Genomic DNA, 22,993 nt, shown 5'->3' with positions numbered 1-22,993 from the left:
ACATCTGAGATCCGCGTCATGATGCTCCGACTCCAGCTCCACTGGTCCTGATAATGCTCATGTGAGTTCGGGATCAGCCAACTGCAGTGAAGCTTTCGGCATTGACCTCTAAAACGTCATACTATGATAAAAGGTTAGCCTTACTTAGATATATCATTGTGATGTGTTGACGATCATTTGCTTTTGCTAATAAGACAAACATACTTCCAAATGTAAGGCGATCCTAATAGTTGACTGGTCCGTGCATTCACAGAAGCAGACTTTATCCAGTCTGCCATCCCGGAAGCAGAGGAATTTGGGGGTTGGGTTAGAGAAACATAGCAGCTCCGCGTGCGGTAGAGAAAGACCGCACCGATACAAACACTCACACCGCGTAACAAAATACCGAAGACGTGACCTCAAACTACACGGATACAACCACCATAAACATCGCTCCGGAATGGATAAGCTGCAAAGACAGTAGTCTCGGGTGGGACAGAGGGTGAGAAAGCAAGACCGCATCGCCTGTGTTTTTGAGTGTGCATTTATTTATTAAGTCCTCTGCTCGCACAGGTGTACACCGATGACCGAGAAAGAATCAAACGACCTCGTTTATTATGGATAAGGTTATGCTGTTTGTAGCCTACACGACCCCCTTATTTCCTAGGCTAGGCTATTCCTTTGGCGAACTATGCGGGTTGGTCGGGATGTGCACTGCATGTGATGGGGAGAAATTTGAGGACATAGGCCAGCCAACTAGACTAAAATATGTATTCGTGATGGTAGGCTTAACTACAGATAAAATCCCTGCCCGGCCAAACCGATAGCAATGTCGGGGAGGCAGGAGAAGGACCGGGCCCGTGAAAAATAATGGTGCGGCAGCGAGAATCCCGCTGCTCCATCCTCTCCTGTCAAATGGATGTTGCCTGTCAATGGTACAATGTGTCAATAGTTGATGTCGCCTCGTCATCACGGACAGGACGCCACTCTTGAGGATACTCCTCCGTTACTATGTCGCGTAGGCTATTGATAGCCTACAGCTAAAATGTCCATATGGCTATCTCATTGACTTCATATCTATCAGTTTAGAGCTATAACAGGATCAAATTATTGGAATATGCTTTGTGAATGTGATTTGGAAAGGTGAGCTAACCCAACAATTTTCAGCTCCCATTCGAGTTGTCTCACCTAGGCTACTTCCATTCAAGCTCTACTTTACTAGGTCTAATGTAAACAGAATACTTATTGCTCTGTCTGTGTCTGATACATAGTCTATTGACTCTTTGCTCATGGAAGTGAGTCAGCCTGAGGGATTGCAACTCACTGAGAGTCCATGTGGTTATTTAAAGTCCTTTAGTTGCCCCTTGGGCAGTGGTTTGGTGTCACCATCCAGATGAACAGGAGAGGCAGTTAATTATGGAAGCCTCCTCTATTCAAATGTCAGCAGCCTGACAAGTTTGTTAGCGTGGCCCGGAGGTGAACTTGGACCCACTGATCTGAGGCACTGGAATCCTCTGCGTTTATAGTCATTGAGGCTGGCAGGACACAGTGGGATACTGTACTGATACACTCGCTCTGTAATGTCGTTGGGGAACGTTTAGTTGTCTCAGAAAATTCTTAGGACTGTTTTGTTTGAAGTTTTTCTGAACAAAACAACTCCATACAGCAAGGCAGAAGGAGATGCATACTAAATGAGATTAATGGCTACAGAAAAAATGATGACCGAATGCAGACTTCACACTCACAGGAGAGTAACACGTTCTTTGGAAAGCTGTCTCCATTGTTGGAATGCTACAGTAGGACCAGTGTGAGGTGACCGAGGCTAAAGTGGAGGAGACAAGGCAATGTGTGAACACACACTGAGGTGATGACAGCATGGAAGAAGGAGAGAGCAGTGTGCTATATCAGTCAGGCACCCTGCTTAGTCATACGCTGAATATGGAATCATATCACACTCTGACCTCTTCTCGCCCTGCTGCTATCATACCGACCAGAATAACCTCAGGCTATGGATACACACAGAGAACTGGTTATAGCTGTTGTTTTACCACCAAATAACCTCTAACTTCCCTGTTTTGGTGGAGATCTCCACTGTCTATCAACTGGTTAGGGGTAGCTGTTGTCTGAGGCAATCAGAAGGAGAAAAATGGACTATGAAATGTAGCTTTAATCTGCTGAAGTATGGATGGATGGAAGGTCCAGGGGGGTATAGTTGACACTGAACACCTGGTGTAGTGAGTTCAGCCTGGTTTACTACTGCTCATTTGCAAGTGAATTCAATGGTTTGGCTTTGTTCTGTAAGCAGTTACCATGCAAATGTTCATGTGAGCAGCTCAGCTCTATGGTCAGAGTGGTTTTAGGATGGTTGTAGTTCTGAAGAATAGTGTGTACATGCAGTGTTCTAAGAGAGAAACTTAATCATTGTAAAGTATTACCCGGCCAAATGAGTACCTCACTCACTCTCCCGAGCCTGGTACCCGGTCTGTTTGTGCTGTCCTGCCAACTCCTATGATCATTGTCAGTCCAAAGACCATAGCAGTTGGCCAGACGGCACAAACATACCTGGGACCAGGCTAGAGGACATACTCACTGGCCTTGCCCGGATTCCGGGGTAGAAGACTTCCTGTCCGAGCCCTGATAAGCCAGTAGGGTGAAGTTACTCCTAGATGCTGATCTTGTGTCAGTTTTGCATTTCCCCCACAAATTGTTAGAATTGGGAAAGGGGAAGCTGATCCTAGATCTTTACCGTGGGGGAAACGTCACCCTGGAGCCCTGTTAACAGGAAGTCGTGCGGCATAGAGTTAATCAGAGGAGGTAAACATGGCTACCTCCCAAATGGCATTCTATTCTCTATGTAGCACAGTGCTTTCTACCTCGGCACATAGGGCTCTGGACTAAAGTAGTGCACCATATAGGGGATAGGGTGCCATTTGGGTCACAGGTCATGACTCCGGGTTCTCAGGAAGAGGAAAAGGAGGGAGCATTCCACACATTCAGGAGTAGTGGGGCACTGGGAATGTGTTCGATGTCATAGACTGTAGTGATAGGGAACTAGGCAACATTATCATAGGGTCGCACAGAGGAACTTACACAGTATGGACTAACACTGATATGCCAGTAGCGCTAGTGGCCAATTCCAGTCATAGCAGAAAGGTTGACTGGAGTGAACAGCAAAATGATTTTGTTTACAGTCCTAGTGTAGTCTCTTTCATCAGCCGCTGTGAAGCTATGAGTCTGGCATGAGACCAGTCCTAGTGTAGTCTCTTTCATCAGCCGCTGTGAAGCTATGAGTCTGGCATGAGACCAGTCATAGTGTAGTCTCTTTCATCAGCCGCTGTGAAGCTATGAGTCTGGCATGAGACCAGTCATAGTGTAGTCTCTTTCATCAGCCGCTGTGAAGCTATGAGTCTGGCATGAGACCAGTCATAGAGATCAGCCGCTGTGAAAGTATGAGTCATGAGACCAGTCCTAGTGTAGTCTCTTTCATCAGCCGCTGTGAAGCTATGAGTCTGGCATGAGTCTGGCATGAGACCAGTCATAGTGTAGTCTCTTTCATCAGCCGCTGTGAAGCTATGAGTCTGGCATGAGACCAGTCCATCAGTCAAGCTAGTGTGAGACCAGTCTCTTTCATCAGCCGCTGTGAAAGCTATGAGTCTGGCATGAGACCAGTCCTAGTGTAGTCTCTTTCATCAGCCGCTGGCATGAACCAGTCTATGAGTCTGGCATGAGACCAGTCATAGTGTAGTCTTTCATCAGCCGCTGTGAAGCTATGAGTCTGGCATGAGACTAGTCATAGTGTAGTCTCTCATCAGCTGCTGTGATATGAGTCTGGCATGAGACCAGTCATGTGTAATCAGCTCTCTGGCATGAGACCAGTCATAGTGTAGTCTCTTTCATCAGCCGCTGTGAAAGCTATGAGTCTGGCATGTGAGACTAGTCATAGTGTAGTCTCTTTCATCAGCCGCTGTGAAGCTATGAGTCTGGCATGAGACCAGTCATAGTGTAGTCTCTCATCAGCTGCTGTGAAGCTATGAGTCTGGCACGTGAGACTAGTCATAGTGTAGTCTCTTTCATCAGCCGCTGTGAAGCTATGAGTCTGGCATGAGACCAGTCATAGTGTAGTCTCTTTCATCAGCCGCTGTGAAAGCTATGAGTCTGGCACGTGAGACTAGTCATAGTGTAGTCTCTCATCAGCTGCTGTGAAGCTATGAGTCTGGCACGTGAGACCAGTCATAGTGTAGTCTCTCATCAGCTGCTGTGAAAGCTATGAGTCTGGCATGAGACCAGTCATAGTGTAGTCTCTTTCATCAGCCGCTGTGAAAGCTATGAGTCTGGCATGAGACCAGTCCTAGTGTAGTCTCTTTCATCAGCCGCTGTGAAGCTATGAGTCTGGCATGTGAGAGCAGTCATAGTGTAGTCTCTTTCATCAGCTGCTGTGAAAGCTATGAGTCTGGCATGAGACCAGTCATAGTGTAGTCTCTTTCATCAGCCGCTGTGAAGCTATGAGTCTGGCATGAGACCAGTCATAGTGTAGTCTCTTTCATCAGCCGCTGTGAAAGCTATGAGTCTGGCATGAGACCAGTCATAGTGTAGTCTCTTTCATCAGCCGCTGTGAAGCTATGAGTCTGGCACGTGAGACTAGTCATAGTGTAGTCTCTCATCAGCTGCTGTGAAGCTATGAGTCTGGCATGAGACCAGTCATAGTGTAGTCTCTCATCAGCTGCTGTGAAGCTATGAGTCTGACATGAGACCAGTCATAGTGTAGTCTCTTTCATCAGCTGCTGTGAAAGCTATGAGTCTGGCATGTGAGAGCAGTCATAGTGCACAGTTGTGTGACATGTTGAGAATAGCCATAGATGCTGACATCTGTTAGCTCCTAATAGACTAGGATTTCACATAGAATGATTGACCAGGTTTGTGTAGTGTGTGTGTGTGTGTGTGTGTGTGTGTTTATTCAAGGTGGGGGACACACTTGCACACACACGCCTACACTAACGGAGCCAAGTGTGTGAGTCAAGATAGTTGACTTGGCATAGGAAAACACTAACTGTGAGTTTTTGTTGCATGGCAGGGTTGACTTGTCAGGGTAAGAACACACTAATACTATACAAACATCACAGTGTAACTTGAGTACAAATGTCTGTCACTGCCTTTAAATGAAAGCTCAAACTGTAAAAGAGTTAGCTTTGCCATGTATGATTTTATACGTTGCCTTCAGAAACTATTCACAGCCCTCGATTTATGTTATAGCCTGAATTAAAAATGAATAAAATAATATTTTTCACACCCATCTACACACAATAATAATGACAATGTGAGAACATGTTTTTAGAAATGTTAGGACATTTTAAGAGCTTTGCACACCTGGATTGTACAATATTTGCACATTTATTCTTTTAAAAATTCTTCAAGCTCTGTCAAGTTGATTTGTTGATCATTTCTAGACAGCCATTTTCAATTCTTGCCATATATTTTGAAGTAGATTTGAGTCAAAACTGTAACTAGGCCACATTGAATGTTTCAATGTCGTCTTGGTAAGCAACTCCATTGTATATTTGACCTTGTGTTTTAGGATATTGTCCTGCTGAAAAGGTAATTTGTCTCCCAGTGTCTGTTGGAAAGCAGACTGAACCAGGTTTTCCTCTAGGATCTTGCCTGTGCTTAGCTCTATTTGTTTCTTTTCATACAAAAAAATCTAGATTCTCTGGTCTGATGAAACCAAGATTGAACTATTTGGCCTGAATGTCAAGCGTCACGTCTGGAGGAAACCTGGCACCAGCCCTACGGTGAAGCATGGTGGTGGCAGCATCATGCCGTGGGAATGTTTTTCAGTGGCAGGGACTGGGAGACTAGTTTGGAATGAGGGAAAGATGAACTGAGCAAAGTACACAAAGATCCTTGATGAAAACCTGCTCAGGACCTCCAACTGGGGCAAGGGTTCACCATCCAACAGGACAACGACCTTAAGCGTACAGCCAAAACCACGCATGGGAGAATCTCCCCAAATATAGGTGTGTCAAGCTTGTAGCGTCATACCCAAGAAGAATCGAGGTGGAATCGCAGCCAAAGGGGCTTCAACAAAGTACTTAGTAAAGGTTCTGAAAACTTATGTAAATCAAATTGTATTTGTCACATACACATGTTTAGCAGATGTTATTGCGGGTGTAGCGAAATGCTTGTGTTTCTAGCTCCAACAGTGCAGTAATATCTTAACAATTCACAACAATACGCACAACCTAAAAGTAAAATGAAGAATATATAAATGTGATATTTCAGTTTTTATTTTTAATAAATTAGCTAATATTTATAAAAACCTGTTTTTGATTTTATAAACTTGGGGTATTGTGTATAGATGAGGGGAAAAAACAATTGAATCCATTTTAGAATAAGGCTGTAACAAAATGAAGAAAAGTCAAGGGGTCAGAATACTTTCCGAAGGCCCTCTATATGATTTGTTAATTTGAATAGGTAAATGTCATACTGTAAAACACTAGTGCCCCATGTCCTCCATTCTGACCTGATTCTGTCTCTCTCCATCCCTGTCCCCCTCTCTCACCTTTCCTCCTCCCCTCACCCCAGAGGATGGGCGCAGAGTCCTGGTGTCGGTGTAGATGTCTCTCGGTCGGCTCTTGCGACGCGCCTCCTCCAAGGCCTCGGACCTCCTGACCTTTAACCCAGGGTCGGCGGGTTCGCGGAACGGCTTGGACGGGGAGATCATCTTCTCCAAGAACAATGTGTGTGTGCACCCTGCCGAGCCCCTCCCGGGCCTGCCCGAACACCACCCAGGTACAGTGTCTAAGCTGTCTAAGAGTCCCCTACATAAGGGTCCTATTCATTAGGGCACACCGTAACGAACATCTTTGCAACGGAGAAAAGCATTTCTTATCGGACAAGTTCAGGCAGTCCCTTCCTGTTTCAGTCCGTTTTCTTGCATTTTGTGCCTAGTACATACAACCCTGGGGTGTATTCAGTGAGCTGAACTATTCTGAACATCACAGAAATGTAATGAATAGCACTAACACGATTACCTTTTCTACCTGACAATCATATTTGTTCTACACCATACATTTCTATCTGAATGTTCTGTAACATTACATCCTCCTGAACAGGCCCCAGCTATGACTATAGCGTTCACCTATTCCTCTGCTGTTCTTCTCTTCCCAGTGTGTCCTATAGTGTCTCTCTCTCTTTCCACCATGTACAGATGAACTCTCACCTGAGAGATATGAGACTGTATGGTTCATTGTCTCTCGCCTCTGCATTTCCTTGTTTGTTCATGAGTCAGATCTCCTTATTTCTTTTCAGGTTACTTCCTCTTTGTCTCACTTGTTTTGTGTCATACCTAGTAATGTTTCCATGTACAGTATGCCACTGCTTTGCCACCTCTTCCATCATGGTATGTTAGCTATGGACAGTATATTTGTGTATCAACTTATTAAGGTTATAGATGTCTAATCTATTATAGTTCTCAGGCCAAAATATTTTCCCCATGAACCAGAAGTCAGATTGACTCCAGATTTGGTATATCTATCTATCTGACTTCTGGTTCATGGGAAGAAGGTTTGTCCTGAGGAGAACTGACTTGGTTCTGGGATCCATTTCTCTTAGTGTGACCTTCTCAGGTGACTTCGGTGCTTGTGTTTTCTTGTGTGTCCTCTCTTTCTCAACCTGTCTCCAATCCTCTGATGATATGATTTCATCAGGGTGAGTGTGTGTTCTCGTGTGTGTGTGTGTTGTTGTCTGTGTTCCTGTGTGTTTGTGGCCATGTTTCTCCATCTCTCTCATGACTCCCTTCTCTCCTCAGGGTACCTGTGTGTGCACATGGAGAAGGATGAGAGCCTGGGAACCACTCTGATCCTAACCTGGGTTCCCAACTCCCGCATCCAGAGACAGGACGAGGAGGCCCTGCGTTACATCACCCCAGAGAGCTCACCTGTCCGCAGGAACGCTCGGCGCAGGCCCCGCAGGTAGAGTGGGGGGAGGGGAACGTAATGGACTTCTGTAGCTGGTGATATTGCAATAACGGGTGTTATCGTGAAAACGGCTTGTATCGCGGTAACAGGTTTTATTGCGATAACAGGTTTTATTGCGATAACAGGTTTTATTGCGATAACAGGTTTTATTGCGATAACAGGTTTTATTGCGATAACAGGTTTTATCGCGATAACAGGTTTTATTGCGATAACAGGTTTTATCGCGATAACAGGTTTTATCGCGGTAACAGGTTTTATCGCGGTAACAGGTTTTATCGCGGTAACAGGTTTTATCGCGGTAACAGGTTTTATCGCGGTAACAGGTTTTATCGCGGTAACAGGTTTTATCGCGGTAACAGGTTTTATCGCGGTAACAGGTTTTATCGCGGTAACAGGTTTTATCGCGGTAACAGGTTTTATCGCGGTAACTGCTTGTATCGCGGTAACTGCTTGTATCGCGGTAACAGGTTTTATTGCGGTAACAGGTTTTATTGCGGTAACAGGTTTTATTGCGGTAACAGGTTTTATTGCGATAACAGGTTTTATTGCGATAACAGGTTTTATTGCGATAACAGGTTTTATCGCGATAACTGCTTGTATCGCGGTAACAGGTTTTATTGCGATAACAGGTTTTATTGCGATAACTGCTTGTATCGCGGTAACAGGTTTTATTGTGATAACTGCTTGTATCGGTAACAGTAACAGGTTTTTGTGTTAACTGCTTGTATCGGTTTTTGCGGTAACAGGTATTGTGTTTTAAACTGTGTTAACTGCTTGTATCGCGGGTTTTACATAACTGGTTTTGTGATAACTGCTTGTATCGCGTAACAGGTTTTATTGTGTTAACTGCTTGTATCGAGGTTTTATTGCGATAACTGCTTGTATCGCGGTAACAGGTTTTATTGCGGTAACAGGTTTTATTGTGATAACTGCTTGTATCGCGGTAACAGGTTTTATTGCGATAACTGCTTGTATCGCGGTAACAGGTTTTATTGCGATAACTGCTTGTATCGCGGTAACAGGTTTTATTGCGATAACTGCTTGTATCGCGGTAACAGGTTTTATTGTGATAACTGCTTGTATCGCGGTAACAGGGTTAACTGCTTGTATCGCGGTAACAGGTTTTATTGTGTTAACTGCTTGTATCGCGGTAACAGGTTTTATTGTGTTAACTGCTTGTATCGCGGTAACAGGTTTTATTGTGTTAACTGCTTGTATCGCGGTAACAGGTTTTATTGTGATAACAGGTTTTATTGTGATAACTGCTTGTATCGCGGTAACAGGTTTTATTGTGATAACTTTATCGCGGTAACAGGTTTTATTGTGATAACTGCTTGTATCGCGGTAACAGGTTTTATTGTGATAACTGCTTGTATCGCGGTAACAGGTTTTATTGTGATAACTGCTTGTATCCTGACAACTGAGTCTGAACTTTTGTAATATAGGTGAACTCTGTTTCAGGATGGTGCTTAATTTCCATCTGGTCGAATTTCATCCTCTGAAAAAACATTTTACGGTAACACTAATGTTAACCCTACCTGCAGGCCCCACTCCCGACACCCTCCCGCCCAGGAGGAAGATGAGGACCGGGAGGAGGAGGAGGAGAGGATTGGGAACGGAACTGGGATTGGAGGGGCCCTGGGTCTGGAGGCCAGCATAGAGCCCCCTCCTCCCCAGCAACAGCAGTCCCAGTCTGGGACGGATGAGGGGGACGAGGGGTCCTGTGAGCTGTCGGCTGACGAGGTGAGCAGGGACAGCACCATGGGCTCGGACTCAGACACCACCTTCTCCTCACCCTTCTGTCTGTCGCCCGTCAGCGAGTCCCTCTTTGAGAGCAGCGGCTCTGTGTTCCTGGACAACGAGAGCAGGTGAGCTGGGAGGGGATGGGCTTATGTGTGTGGATAATACAGACCTTGGTTCATATTGTAATTTAAATCCTTTCAAATACTTTATCAGGGCTTTGAGTTTGCATGTTGTCATTAAACCAATAGAAAAAGTCAGGCTAATGCAAATACTAGAAGTATTTCAAAGATGTCAGTATTTGAATGCAGGTCTGTTGTGTGCACGTATTTGTTTGTGACTCGTGTTCGACATGGATACGAATGGGGTGTTTTGGTGAAAAAAATGAAAGTTATTATCAGTTGGATTTTGTGCGAGTTACTTATTGATATGCAGAGCACAAATGGAGCTGTAGTTTCCATGGTACTTATAATTTATGTATGTATTGAATCCAGTCTGTCAGTTCAGACCCTGAATATTGGTGTCTTATCTCGCAGTGGAGACATATTGAAATAGTTTAAGCATATAAGCACATGACAGAAATGCTTGTCCAATTATTTGGGTAGAGAAGCATCCAACTTGTTAAATACATATTTGAAACTGACTGCCTGAATGCCAACAAGAACCTGCAACCATTTGCATAAATATCCTATGGATATTTTAGGTAACTGGCGATTTGATCGTTTCCCCAACACTTTATAAAAGAGTTTTAAAAAGAGAGAGAGAGCAGCAGCGGTCGTCCGTGTTTTAAAGCCTATAACCTTGAATCATGTTGAACCTACACTCCAGATGCCAGTTTCTCACCTCAAGACAGAATTTCTCACCAGATCAAGGTAGTTGTAATAGGCCAAACCTACCACAAGGTGGAGCCACAGAGAAGGGGATAAGTGTACTCTTACTGTCATTGGGGGAGGTTCACACTTCACACAGCATTTTTTTAAATTAAACCTTTATTTAACTAGGCAAGTCTGTAAATGAGAATTTGTTGTTAACTATTACTGCCTCCCAAGGCTGGATGTGTCACTCTGTAGGAGAGAACGGACTGTTAAAGCAGACAATTACAAGGTTACAAGGTTCTTATTGGCAACATGGGCCAAAACACACACATTGTCCTTCGCTAAATCAATCCAATTTAAGCAGCTTAGTAATCAGTTAGGAGTTAGCAGTTAGCACACACATTCATTATGTGGTCCATGCAGGAATTCTACCAACACTCTGCTCCAACCAACTAAACCATCTGGACTAAACCACTATCATGTTGCTGTACTGACCTTATGGCCATTCTCCTTTATACATCCCTCAGAGGTCGTTTCCACACAGAGGTATTTGGCCAGAAACACAGCCCAGGATGAGGGAGTTTGAAGTGTGTGTTTGTCCATTTAACACAAGTGCAGTTAGTGTGTGACTTGGCAGCTTTCTCTTGCACTGCCTCTAACCTTTTCTTCCTCTCTCTCGTTCTCTCCCTTTTTCTTTCACTCGTTCTCTCGCTCTCTTTCTCTCTCTTTATCCTTCGCTAATGTTTCTCTTTAACTCAATCTCCATTTTTTTCTCCCTGTACTTCCTCTCCCCTCTTCACCCCCTCTCCCTCCCTGGGTCTGTGTGAAACTCTTTGATTCCTCCCTGCTCCTGGGGTTGTTGTACTGGGCTGTGTGTCAACTGGGTGGATTAGAGGAATGGAGAGTGGTCTGGTCGGGGCCTACAGGCAGCAGCCAACCTCTCTGGAACAGCACAGCTCTCAGCTTTAATTGACACTGTTAAGGGGCCTGGGACTGGAAACATGTCACTAGGAATCATGCAGAGAGAAATAATCTGTGTGCAAGAAAGTGAGTGGGAAGAGGGAGTGTAAGAAAGCGAGAGAGTATGTTGTTGTGTGGGAGAGACTGTGTATTGTAGCTTTGTGTGTGTGTGCATGCATACGTGTTCTCAATGCTGTTATTGTTTCACACTTTTGAAACTCTCATCTGTATGGTTAAGCTATTAGTGGCTCCAGTACAGCATCTATATGGCTCCAGTACAGCGTCTATCTATATGGCTCCAGTACAGCATCTATATGGCTCCAGTACAGCATCTGCAGTTGAAGTTGGAAGTTTACAAACACTTAGGTTGGAGCCATTAAAACTCATTTTTCAACCACTCCACAAATTTCTTGTTAACGAACTATAGTTTTGGCAAGTCGGTTAGGACATCTACTTTGTGCCTGACACAAGTCATTTTCCCATTAATTATTTACAGACAGATTATTTCACTTACAATTCCAGTGGGTCAGAAGTTTACATACACTAAATTGACTGTGCCTTCAAACAGCTTGGAAATTTCCAAAAAATGTCATGGCTTTAGAAGCTTCTGATAAATTATGCCAATTAGCCTGAGTCAATGAGAGGTGTACCTGTGGATTTATTTCAAGGCCTACCTTCAAACTCAGTGCCTCTTTGCTTGACATCATGGGAAAATCAAAAGAAATCAGCCAAGACCTCAGGAAAAAAATGGTAGAGCATGGGGGTGGCAGCATCATGTTGTGGGGGTGCATTGCTGCAGGAGGGACTGATGCACTTCACAAAATAGAGGGCATCATTAGAAAGGAAAATGATGTGGATATATTGAAGCAACATCTCAAGACATCAGTCAGGAAGTTAAAGCTTGGTTGCAAATGGGTCTTCCAAATGGACAATGACCCCAAGCATACTTCCAAAGTTGTGGCAAAATGGCTTAAGGACAACAAAGTCAAGGTATTGGAGTGGCCATCACAAAGCCCTGACCTCATTGCTATAGAAAATTTGTGGGCAGAACTGGAAAAGTGTGTGCGAGCAAGGAGGCCTACAAACCTGACTCAGTTACACCAGCTCTGTCAGGAGGAATGGGCCAAAATTCACCCAACTTATTGTGGGAAGCTTGTGGAAGGCTACCCAAAACGTTGACCCAAGTTAAACAATTTAAAGGCAATGCTACCAAATACTAATTGAATGTATGTAAACTTCTGACCCACTGGGAATGTGATGAAAGAAATACAAGCTGAAATAAACAAGATCCTAACTGACCTAAGACAGGAACTTTTTACTAGGATTAAATGTCAGGAATTGTGAAACTGAGTTTAAATGTATTAGGCTAAGGTGTATGTAAACTTCCGTCTTCAACTGTATATGGCTCCAGTACAGTATTCTAAACCACTGAATGTAGTGCGTCTGTAGGACAAAATTGCTATTTGTTTCCTTTATCTTTAAAACTTTTAAATTCTTAATGTATCTCAAAAGTATTTTGCTGCCCTGTACAATTATTAGAATCCTAAACATAGGTAATTAAAATATTGTACATTTGCATGGAAATTCAATAATATATTTATATAACAACATAAAACCTATTTTTAGCTTTCCTCCTTTCCCTGCCCTCCGCAGAGTTTTGATTAGATGTTGTGTTTATATTTTTGTTTAGTATAAAAACATGTCATGTGTTGGTCCCCTGTTTCATGAGCTGAAATATAAGATCTCAGAAATTTTCAATATGAACAAAAGCTTATTTTGTGCACAAATTTGCTTACATCCCTGTTAGTGAGCATTTCTCCTTTGTCAAGATAATCCATCCACCTGACAGGGGTGGCATATCAAGATGTTGATTAAATAGCATGATCATTACACAGGTGCACCTTATGCTGGGGACATTTTTTTTCTTCACAAAACACAACTCCACAGATGTTTTGAGGGAGCATGCAATTGGCATGCTGACTGCAGCAATGTCCACCAGAGCTGGTGCTAGATAATTTAATGTTTATTTCTCTACCATAAGCCGCCTCCAACATTGTTTTAGAGAATTTGGCAGAGCCCAACCGGCTTCACAATCACAGACCACATGTTACCACGCCAGCCCAGGATCTCCACATCTGGCTTCTTCACCTGCAGGATCGTTTGAGACCAGCCACGCAGACAGCTGATGAAACTGTGGATTTGCACAACCGAAGAACTTCTGTACAACTGTCAGAAACCGTCTCAGGGAAGCTCATCTGCGTGCTGGTCGTTCTCACCAGGGGCTTGACCTGACTGCTGTTCACCAACTTCAGGGGGCAAATTCTCACCTTCGATGGCCACTGGTACGCTGGAGAAGTGTGCTCTTCATGGATTCATGCCAGTTTCAACTCTAACGGTCAGATGGCGTGGTGTGGGCGAGTGGTTTGCTGATGTCAGTGTTGTGAAACCAAGTGTCTCGTGGTGAGGTTATGGCATGGGCAGACATAAGCTATGAACAAACACAATTACATTTTATCGATGGCAAGTTTGAACGCACAGAGATACCATGACGAGATCCTGAGGCCCATTGTCGTGCCATTCATCTGCCGCCATCACCTCATGTTTCAGCATGATAATGTACGGCCCCATGTTGCAAGGTTCTGTACACAATTCCTGGAAGCTGAAAATGTTCCAGTTCCTCGATGGTCTGCATACTCACCAGACATGTCACCCATTGAGCATGTTTGGGATGCTCTGGATATACGCGTACTATAGCGTGTTCCAGTTATTGTCAATATCCATCAACTTCGCACAGCCATTGAAGAGTAGTTGGACAACATTCCACAGGCCACATTCAACAGCCTGATCAACTCTATGTATGAAGATGTGTCGCTCTGCATGAAGCAAATGGTGGCCACACCAGATACTGACTGGTGTACTGATCCACGCCCCTACATTTTCTTTAAGGTATCTGTGACCAACGGATGCATTGCTGTAGTCCCAGTAATGTGAAATCCATTGATTAGGGCCTAATGAATTAGTTTCAATTGACTGATTTCCTCTTATGAACTGTAATTCAGTAAAATCGTTGAAATTGTTGCGTATTTGTGCATTTCATTCAGATCCCCATTAGCTGTTGAAAAAGCAGCAGAACACTAATAGATAAGAACACAAATGTAAAGCTACATTTAAAACATCTAAAGAAAACTGTTATAGTGTGTCTCTTCACAGTCCGCGTTGTTCCTTGAGGTGTTCCATATTTCTTGCCTGAGTTACCATGTAGTCATTTCCCCAGTCTCTGTTCTTACTTGGGGACTGGGTTTTTGAGCTGTGATAACTGGCTGAAAAGACAACTTGGTACTTTCAACACATCAATATTTCTTACAACGATCGACAGTGATTCAGTCAATCTCTCGTCCACTCTGAGCCAGGAGTGGCTGATATGCATGTTATTGACATTGGTCCTCCATGTACATTTGAGGGCCAGACGTGCTGCTCTGTTCTGTGCCAGCTGCAGTTTTCTAGGTATTTGTTTTGCCGCACCTGACTGGACAACTGTTTGGTTGCATGTGATGTAAAAAAAAATCAGAGCATCTCTTTATCACAGACAGACCTCTACCCATCTTTACAACAATGCAATCAATATGCTTTGCCCTTGACAGTTTACAATCTAATAGAACACCAAGAAGTGTAGTCTCTTCTACTTGCTCAACAGCCACATTATTCATTGAGTTTAGGGACCATGAGGGTTGAGCCCCAGGCTCTGGTTCTCAGGGTGACGCCAGAGCTCTGTCCCTAGGGTAGAGCATCACGTAGGTGGGGAGCTTGTAGCTGTAGCTCCCCTGACGAGGGACATGCCATTAAAACAGCTTTTCCATCAAAACATGCTGTTGTCATATACTGAGTGTACTAAACATTAAGAACACCTTTCTAATATTGAGTTGCATCCCCCCCCCACACCACTTTTTGCCCTCAGAACAGCCTCAATTTGTCAGGGCATGGACTCTATAAGGTGTTGAAAGCGTTCCACAGGGATGCTGGCCCATGTTGACTCCAATGCTTCCCACAGTCGTCAAATTGGCTGGATGTCATTTGGGTGGTGGACCATTCTAGATACCCACCGGAAACTGTTGTGCATGAAAAACCCAGCACCGTTGCAGTTCTTGACACTTAAATATTTTGTCTTGTGCATTCACCCTCTGAATGCCACACAAACACAATCCACGTCTCAATTGTCTCAGAGCTTAAAAATCCTTCTTTAACCTGTCTCTTTCCATTCATCTACACTGATTTGTAGTGGATTTCACAAGTGACATCAATAAGGGATCATAACTTTCACCTGGATTCAGTCTGTCATGGAAAGAGCAGGTGTTACTAATGTTTTGTCCACTCAGTGCATAGTCTGTGTATAACACTGTATACATAGGCTATAGTGTAGTCGCTATAGAGAACAGCATCAGCTATTAGTGTGAACATTTAGCATTAGCTAATTGAGATCCACTGAGGTAGATGGCATTTAAAACCTCTCCGTAGCACCCACTGTTATGTTACTGTAATCTTCACTTCATTGATTTAAGTAGACGACATTTAAAACAGGTCCATGTTCAACACCTTCTGTTGATGCTGATTAGTTAACTGGAAAGCCCATAGAGACAGATAGCTTAGCAATATCTCTGACAGTTACAGTAGTTAGCATGTAGCGCAGTTTAAATATTCCTTTATTGAGGCAATGTTTTAATCAATCAAATGTTGTCAGATTTTATTCAAGCAGACCATTAAGTGTGAGGCTTTTGGTTTCGGTATGTTCTCTCGGCACCTCAATGTAATACAATAGGCCTATGACGCAGACCTGGGTTCAAATACTTTGAAAAATAATTTCTAATTATTCTGCCAGGCTTGAGATTGAGATTGAGATTTCCTGTTGCAATGGAACCGATAGACAAGTCCAAAATCTGCAACGCCCGCTCACCGGGCACTCCAGACAGGCTAAAGCAAATAGTTTTTGAACCCAGGTCTGCTATGACTAGGTTTATATTGAGGCAGACAGAATCTCCCCACTCCTCTGTGCTGTAGTGTCCCAGGACTGGGACCTTTTCCATGATTTGATACATGATCCAGAGGGCAGTGAATCTGACCAATGAAGGGACACCTTGCTGTCTGGATGGATCTCACATTATTTTCCCATATACAGGTATTTGACAACCCGAGACATGATCAAGTCACAACCATTGATTTAGTTTGAAACTGACCAGCTCATAGGCTGTTTTGTATTTATTATGGACTTAGAGAAATACTGTTCCATCGGCATACAAGGAAACAGCATTTAAATGTAAATGTTTTTCCATATTATTGACTTGTGTTTACTGGCCCTATTTGCAATTAATACGTCACTGTGCTTCTCAGGTCTGGCTCTCCGAGACGTGTCTTGGGGTGTGTTTTGGTTGTTAATTGTTTTATTTACCCCCTTACCCAGATGTATGTATGTGTGTGTGTGTGTGTGTGTGTTAACGCAGTAGAGGAACCCCCAGCTCGGGTTACAGTGCCGGGGTAACAAACAGTGGCTGTGGGGGAATGACTGGGGAAATTGGAAGGCAGACGCTGTGATGTGTGTGTACACAGTTTCTGCTGTATGCACTGTGTGTGTGTGTGTGTGTGTGTGTGTGTGTGTGTGTGTGTGTGTGTGTGGTTCCCCCCCTGCACAGTAACCTCCATGCATTCTTCTCTGTCCCATGGTCTAAGCCAGAACAATCCCTGGACATAAAACAAGGAACCACAACAGGGCAGTAAAACAGACTCCTGATATTCAACACTAGTCACAAACAGTACATAGCCCCCTGTTTGCCATATCTATGCGTATGTGTTGTTAGAATTACCTCTGTGTGCAATGCAATGATTCTCCAAAATCATGGTCCTATCAGTTTCCCTTGGACGCTGATCTAAGGTCTGTTTTGCATTTAGCCAGTAATAGTTGTGGCTGTAAGTTAATCTGATCCTATAACCAACTCAACTTCTCCCCCCTCATTTTCTCAGGGAGCTGTGCGACGAGTCCATGACCCATTCGGCTAGCTCCGCCTCCAGCCTGGACAGCCACGCTCCCTCGGAGAACAACAGCCAATCGCAGGGTATGCGGTGGGAGGAACAGCAGAAGGTGCTGGCGTTGGAGCAGCTGGGGGGAGTGTTCCGGGTCGACCTGGGTCACATGAGGTCGCTCCGCCTCTTCTTCAGGTCAGCCAGGGGTCATGTGGGGTCATGTTGTCTGGATACTTTATGACCTCAGGAACTTGACTCCGATAACAACTCACCTGCATACAGTTGTGTTGTTTGGCCTGTGAGGGTAAATGGGAGGATTATCATTGTCCAACGATTACAAAAATGACAAGTCACTTCAGAAAGTGGGCCTATATGTATGTAAAAAGTGACAGTATTTGACAATCCAGGAAATGTTTCTGAAATTCTTCTCCAACTGAGAGTTTGCTGTATATGTTATAAGCCATGTTTTAGCAGTGCAGTAACATTGTATGTGTATTTCTTTCAGCCAGTGTTTCTGTATGTTTGAATGGTATGTTGTGATTCCAGTGATGAGGCGTGTAATAGTGGTCAGCTGGTGATCGCCAGCAGGGAGAGCCAGTATAAGGTCCTCCACTTCCACCACGCAGGTCTGGACAAGCTGGCTGAGGTCTTCCAACAGTGGAAGTGCTGCAGAGAGACGCAGCTCAAAGACCAGGTGAGGCATGTTAGCATTGGGGCTAGATATCATGTTCCTACAGTGTTAGCATTGTGGCTAGATACCATGTTATTTCAGTGTTAGCATAATGGCTAGTTCCTTTATCTTTCGCTCTCTGCCCCACACCCGTCTGTCTCGCTCTCTCTCTGCCCCCCACCTATCGATCTCTCTTTCTCCTCCCTCTCTCTTCCAGGTAGTGGATGAGAAGTCATGTATGCAGTTCTCCATCCGGAGGCCCACCCTGCCGTCCTCTGAGACCCACCCGGAGGAACGCCTGTACCGCCGCCTGGACGTCACCACCTGGCTCCGACACCTCAACCACAACGGACAGGTGGAGGAGGAGTACAAGCTACGCAAGGTGAGTGTGTAGCTGGGATAAGACCTTGGAAGACTGACAGACTTGCTTACATTTGTATACGATCACGTGTCTCTCTATTATGCATGGGAATATTTGAACAGATTTCTTAACTAAAAATGACATGGAGCTGATTTCCTGGTGTTTTTAGTCTTATGTCAAACAATGGAAATGCAAAAAATACCTTTTATTTTAATTTTAAATTCTCAATAAATGGGGGGCCAAATAAAACCACGCACAGCACTAATTCGGCCAATGGGCCACCAGTTGAGGAACCCTGGTGTAGTTAGATAACATTGAATTCTCGACTTCAACTACCCAGGCTGATCATGTCCTCTCTGTCTCCCCCCTCAGGCCATCTTCTTTGGGGGCATTGACCCATCCATCCGTGGGGAGGTGTGGCCCTTCTTACTGCACTACTACAGCTGTGACTCCTCCTCCCAGGAGAGAGAGGCCTGGAGACTGCAGAAACGCTCTGAGTACCACCACATCCAGCAGAGGAGGTAGGTGGCTGGGGGGGTTTACTATAACTAATGGCTCTCCATCCAGGGGAGCTGCAATGCTGCTGACCATGTGCCTCTGTGTGTGTGTGGGGGGGGGGGGGGGGGGGTTATTGTGTTGTTTTCGATGAAAGAAGGACATTCATAACACTGGAACATATGTGGTTAATTTATACAAAGGAATAAGGTGGCACCAAGCCATATCCTGCTAACTGTTACACACACACACACCTTGTGGTTTCACTTTGCAAATGGAGCAATCAATAGACACAATTACAGAACGTTGTTATGGGAGTGCTGGGTGTAAATTAACAGGCCTCCTGGGTAAAAACATGTAATCGCTGATCAAATCATATTCTCATATTCTACTCTCATATTCTATCAATATGATGACTACAGCTCGAAATGCACACACAACGCACACACCACACACACACACCACGCACAACGCACACACCACACGCACACACCACACGCACACACCACGCACACACCACGCACACACACACACACGCACACACCACACACACCACGCACACACCACACACCACGCACACACCACACACACACCACGCACAACGCACACACCACGCACGCACACACCACACACAACGCACACACCACGCACAACGCACACACCACGCACGCACACACCACACACAACGCACACACCACGCACACACCACACACCACACACACACCAAAAGAGAGTAAAGGGTGCAACCAGTCAGTTTATTTTAACCTCCCAGCGTTACTTGTCTGTCTGTCCCTAATCCTTTTTCTTTTTCAATACATTTACATTTGACATTTGAGTCATTTAGCAGATGCTTGTCCAGAGCCACTTTCAGGAGCAATTAGAGTTAAGTGCCTTGATCCAGGGCACATTGTCAGATGTTTCACCTAGTCGACTTAGATATTCCAACCAGAGACCGCTAGGCTACCTAAGCTTCCACACAGTGTGCATGTTTGCACAGGTGTGATGCACGACTGCACAGAATTGATATGGTAATTGTCCGGTCTTCAGCGGAATGGCGTATTAACCTTTAGATGACATCAGAAGATGTCATCCAAACCAGCCAATTAGACGCTCTCTTCCTCCTGTGATGTGATGAGGCTGATGGAAAAACACTTGACTGAGCCTCCAGGGGCCATTGGCTCATCATTAAGACCCTGGTACTCCAGTCTCGGCCTTCTAAAGGTGGTGGCACCGGTAACACTGTACTTAAAGCCTGCAGATATGATGCATTATGATACAGGTATAATAACTGATTAGACTTGTCATGAACATGTATGACACCCTTATAATCATCTGTTTGTGATCCTGACTAACGACCAGCCCCTGTTAATTAAATCAATTAGTTCTATATGGAAATATAACATTTATATAAGTCACATTTTAAAGAATCAATTATTGCTTGTTTGATTTGATGTTCTGTGCTGTAGCCAGTACTGTTGAAGATGTTAAACATGGATGATCCTGCTGGAGAGGAGAGAGATGTCAATATATACCTGTTCTGAACAAACACTGGAGGAGGAGAGGGTTGTGGAGAGTTGATTCAGTTTGCTCATCTATTTTCTACAAGGTCTGATGTCTCTGTGGTCTCACATGTTAATGTTGAGTTACACGATTAGGGGATTCTGGAAGCAGGACCAGGTACAGCTGCTGACAGTTCTCCAGAAAGGGAAGAAGAGAGAGTGAGGCATGGAGGTAGAGGGGACAAGGGACTGGGAGAGAGGGATCAAGGGACTGGGAGAGAGAAGGGAGTGAGGGAGGAGACGCCGAGGGAGAGGCAGACAAACACAGACCCAGAAAGTAAACAGTTGCGTGAAGTTGCATCAGGCCTAGTGTTATTGTTCCTGGCGGGGCTCAATGGAAAACAAATAGTGTTAATTAAATCCCCTCTGCTCTGCTCGTTAGGGTAGGGGTCCGGTCCTCAGTGTTCAGGTCCTCAGCCAGAGAGTGATGGGAGGGGGTTAGGGTTAGATCATCGGTGGTTTAAGTGGTTTACATTGCCCCAACACCCTCACCCTACCCTTTTCCTGACATCCTATCAAGGGTTAAATTAAATGTACATTTTTGAAGTTGAGTAACTGCCCTTAAGTTTGGTTGACATTAGTGCATAGCCCCAGTAAAAACCCCTGTCTGTCCCTGCCATGCCCAGGTTGTCTATGAGTCCTGAGGAGCACAGTGACTTCTGGAGGAAGGTTCAGTTCACCGTGGATAAGGACGTGGTGAGAACAGACCGCAGCAACCACTTCTTCAGGGGAGAGAACAACCCCAATGTGGAGATCATGAGGTCAGGACAGATGGCTCTGTCTGGGTATTTCCCTCTTTTCTCTCTATTCTCTTACACTTTCTCTCCCCTACCACTTGTCTTTCCTCTCATCTCTATCCATATCCTTCCCTCTGTCACTCTTTATTCTACATTTCACTCTCTCCTCTTACCACTCCTTTCTCCTCCCTTTCTTCCTCACCTTTTCCATTTCTCATCTTTCCTATCCCATAGTCCAGTGCACAGGAGGTAATATTGTACATGAATATCATATTCTGAACCCTGGGGGAAGCTAGCTAATGACTTTCATGCTTTATTGACTCCCAGTAAGTTGTTAGAGCACTAGTTCTGATGCATACTTACAGCTAATAGCTTCCTAAATGAAGGAGCTAAAGGCTTTCAAAACCAGGCTGTTTAGTGACTCATGGCTGGTTCTCGGTATTGGTAAAAGTAAGTGGGTCAAGTAGAGTAGGGGTGGGGGAGGTTAGAACTCTCATGTATTATTATGGACCAATATTGTCTCACCACTTTTCATATTTGTCTTATTTATTCACTTACTCTGTTTTAATGCCATAGTGTTATTTAGCTTTAAGTTCCGCCGTGTCCACATCACTAAGGACTGATCATGGTCCACATACTCCAACACAGTCGTGAAGGCACAACAACACCTCTTCCCCCTCAGGAGGCTGAAAAGATTTGGCAGGGACCCTCGGATCGTTATAAAGTTCTACAGCTGCACCATTGAGAGCATCTTGACTGGCTGCATCACCGCTTGGTTTGGCAACAGCTTGGCATCCGACCGCAAGGCTCTACAGAGGGTAGTGTGTACGGTCCAGTACATCACTGGGGCCGAGCTTCCTGCCATTAAGGACCTCTATACCAGGCGGTGTCAAAGGAAGGCCCTAAAAATGATCAGACTCCAGCCACCCAAGTCATAGAATGTTCTCTCTGATACCGCACGGCAAGAGGTACCGATGCACCAAGTCTGGAACCAACAGGACCCTGAACAGCTTCTACCCCCAAGCTATAAGACTGCTAAATAGTTAGTCCGGGTAGCTATTGGTTAACTATTTAACTATCTTCATTGACCCTTTTTGCCTTAACGTTTTTGACTCATCGCATACACTGCTGTGACTGTATATTATCTATCCTGTTACCTAGTCACTTTATCCCTACCTACAGTGCCTTGCGAAAGTATTCGGCCCCCTTGAACATTGCGACCTTTTGCCACATTTCAGGCTTCAAACATAAAGATATAAAACTGTATTTCTTTGTGAAGAATCAACAACAAGTGGGACACAATCATGAAGTGGAACGACATTTATTGGATATTTCAAACTTTTTTAACAAATCAAAAACTGAAAAATTGGGCGTGCAAAATTATTCAGCCCCTTTACTTTCAGTGCAGCAAACTCTCTCCAGAAGTTCAGTGAGGATCTCTGAATGATCCAATGTTGACCTAAATGACTAATGATGATAAATACAATCCACCTGTGTGTAATCAAGTCTCCGTATAAATGCACCTGCACTGTGATAGTCTCAGAGGTCCGTTAAAAGCGCAGAGAGCATCATGAAGAACAAGGAACGCACCAGGCAGGTCCGAGATACTGTTGTGAAGAAGTTTAAAGCCGGATTTGGATACAAAAAGATTTCCCAAGCTTTAAACATCCCAAGGAGCACTGTGCAAGCGATAAT

General features: G+C 44.5%; 1 protein-coding gene across 2 annotated transcripts in view; it reads left to right on the top strand.

Moving 5' to 3' along the window:
• The first annotated feature begins 205 nt into the window (after positions 1-205).
• tbc1d16 (TBC1 domain family, member 16) overlaps positions 206-22,993 on the top strand; it is a 35,322-nt gene continuing 12,534 nt past the window's right edge. Inside the window, exons 1-9 of one of the 2 annotated variants that reach the window (XM_064986999.1) lie at positions 206-481; positions 6,559-6,765; positions 7,784-7,946; positions 9,497-9,820; positions 17,477-17,671; positions 18,023-18,170; positions 18,364-18,528; positions 18,880-19,028; positions 21,188-21,322. In XM_064986999.1, coding sequence (XP_064843071.1) covers positions 6,591-6,765; positions 7,784-7,946; positions 9,497-9,820; positions 17,477-17,671; positions 18,023-18,170; positions 18,364-18,528; positions 18,880-19,028; positions 21,188-21,322 — 1,454 coding nt within the window. In that variant the 5' untranslated portion in view covers positions 206-481; positions 6,559-6,590. Of the gene's footprint in view, positions 482-6,558; positions 6,766-7,328; positions 7,376-7,783; positions 7,947-9,496; positions 9,821-17,476; positions 17,672-18,022; positions 18,171-18,363; positions 18,529-18,879; positions 19,029-21,187; positions 21,323-22,993 lie in introns of those variants that run through there. The other variant, XM_064987000.1, reaches the window with a different exon arrangement.

Source organism: Oncorhynchus masou, chromosome 14, assembly GCF_036934945.1.
Source record: "Oncorhynchus masou masou isolate Uvic2021 chromosome 14, UVic_Omas_1.1, whole genome shotgun sequence".
NCBI classification, from domain to species: Eukaryota; Metazoa; Chordata; class Actinopteri; order Salmoniformes; family Salmonidae; genus Oncorhynchus; species Oncorhynchus masou.
Note: the sequence above shows the minus strand (reverse complement) of the source record. Positions and strands in the feature narration are given on the sequence as shown.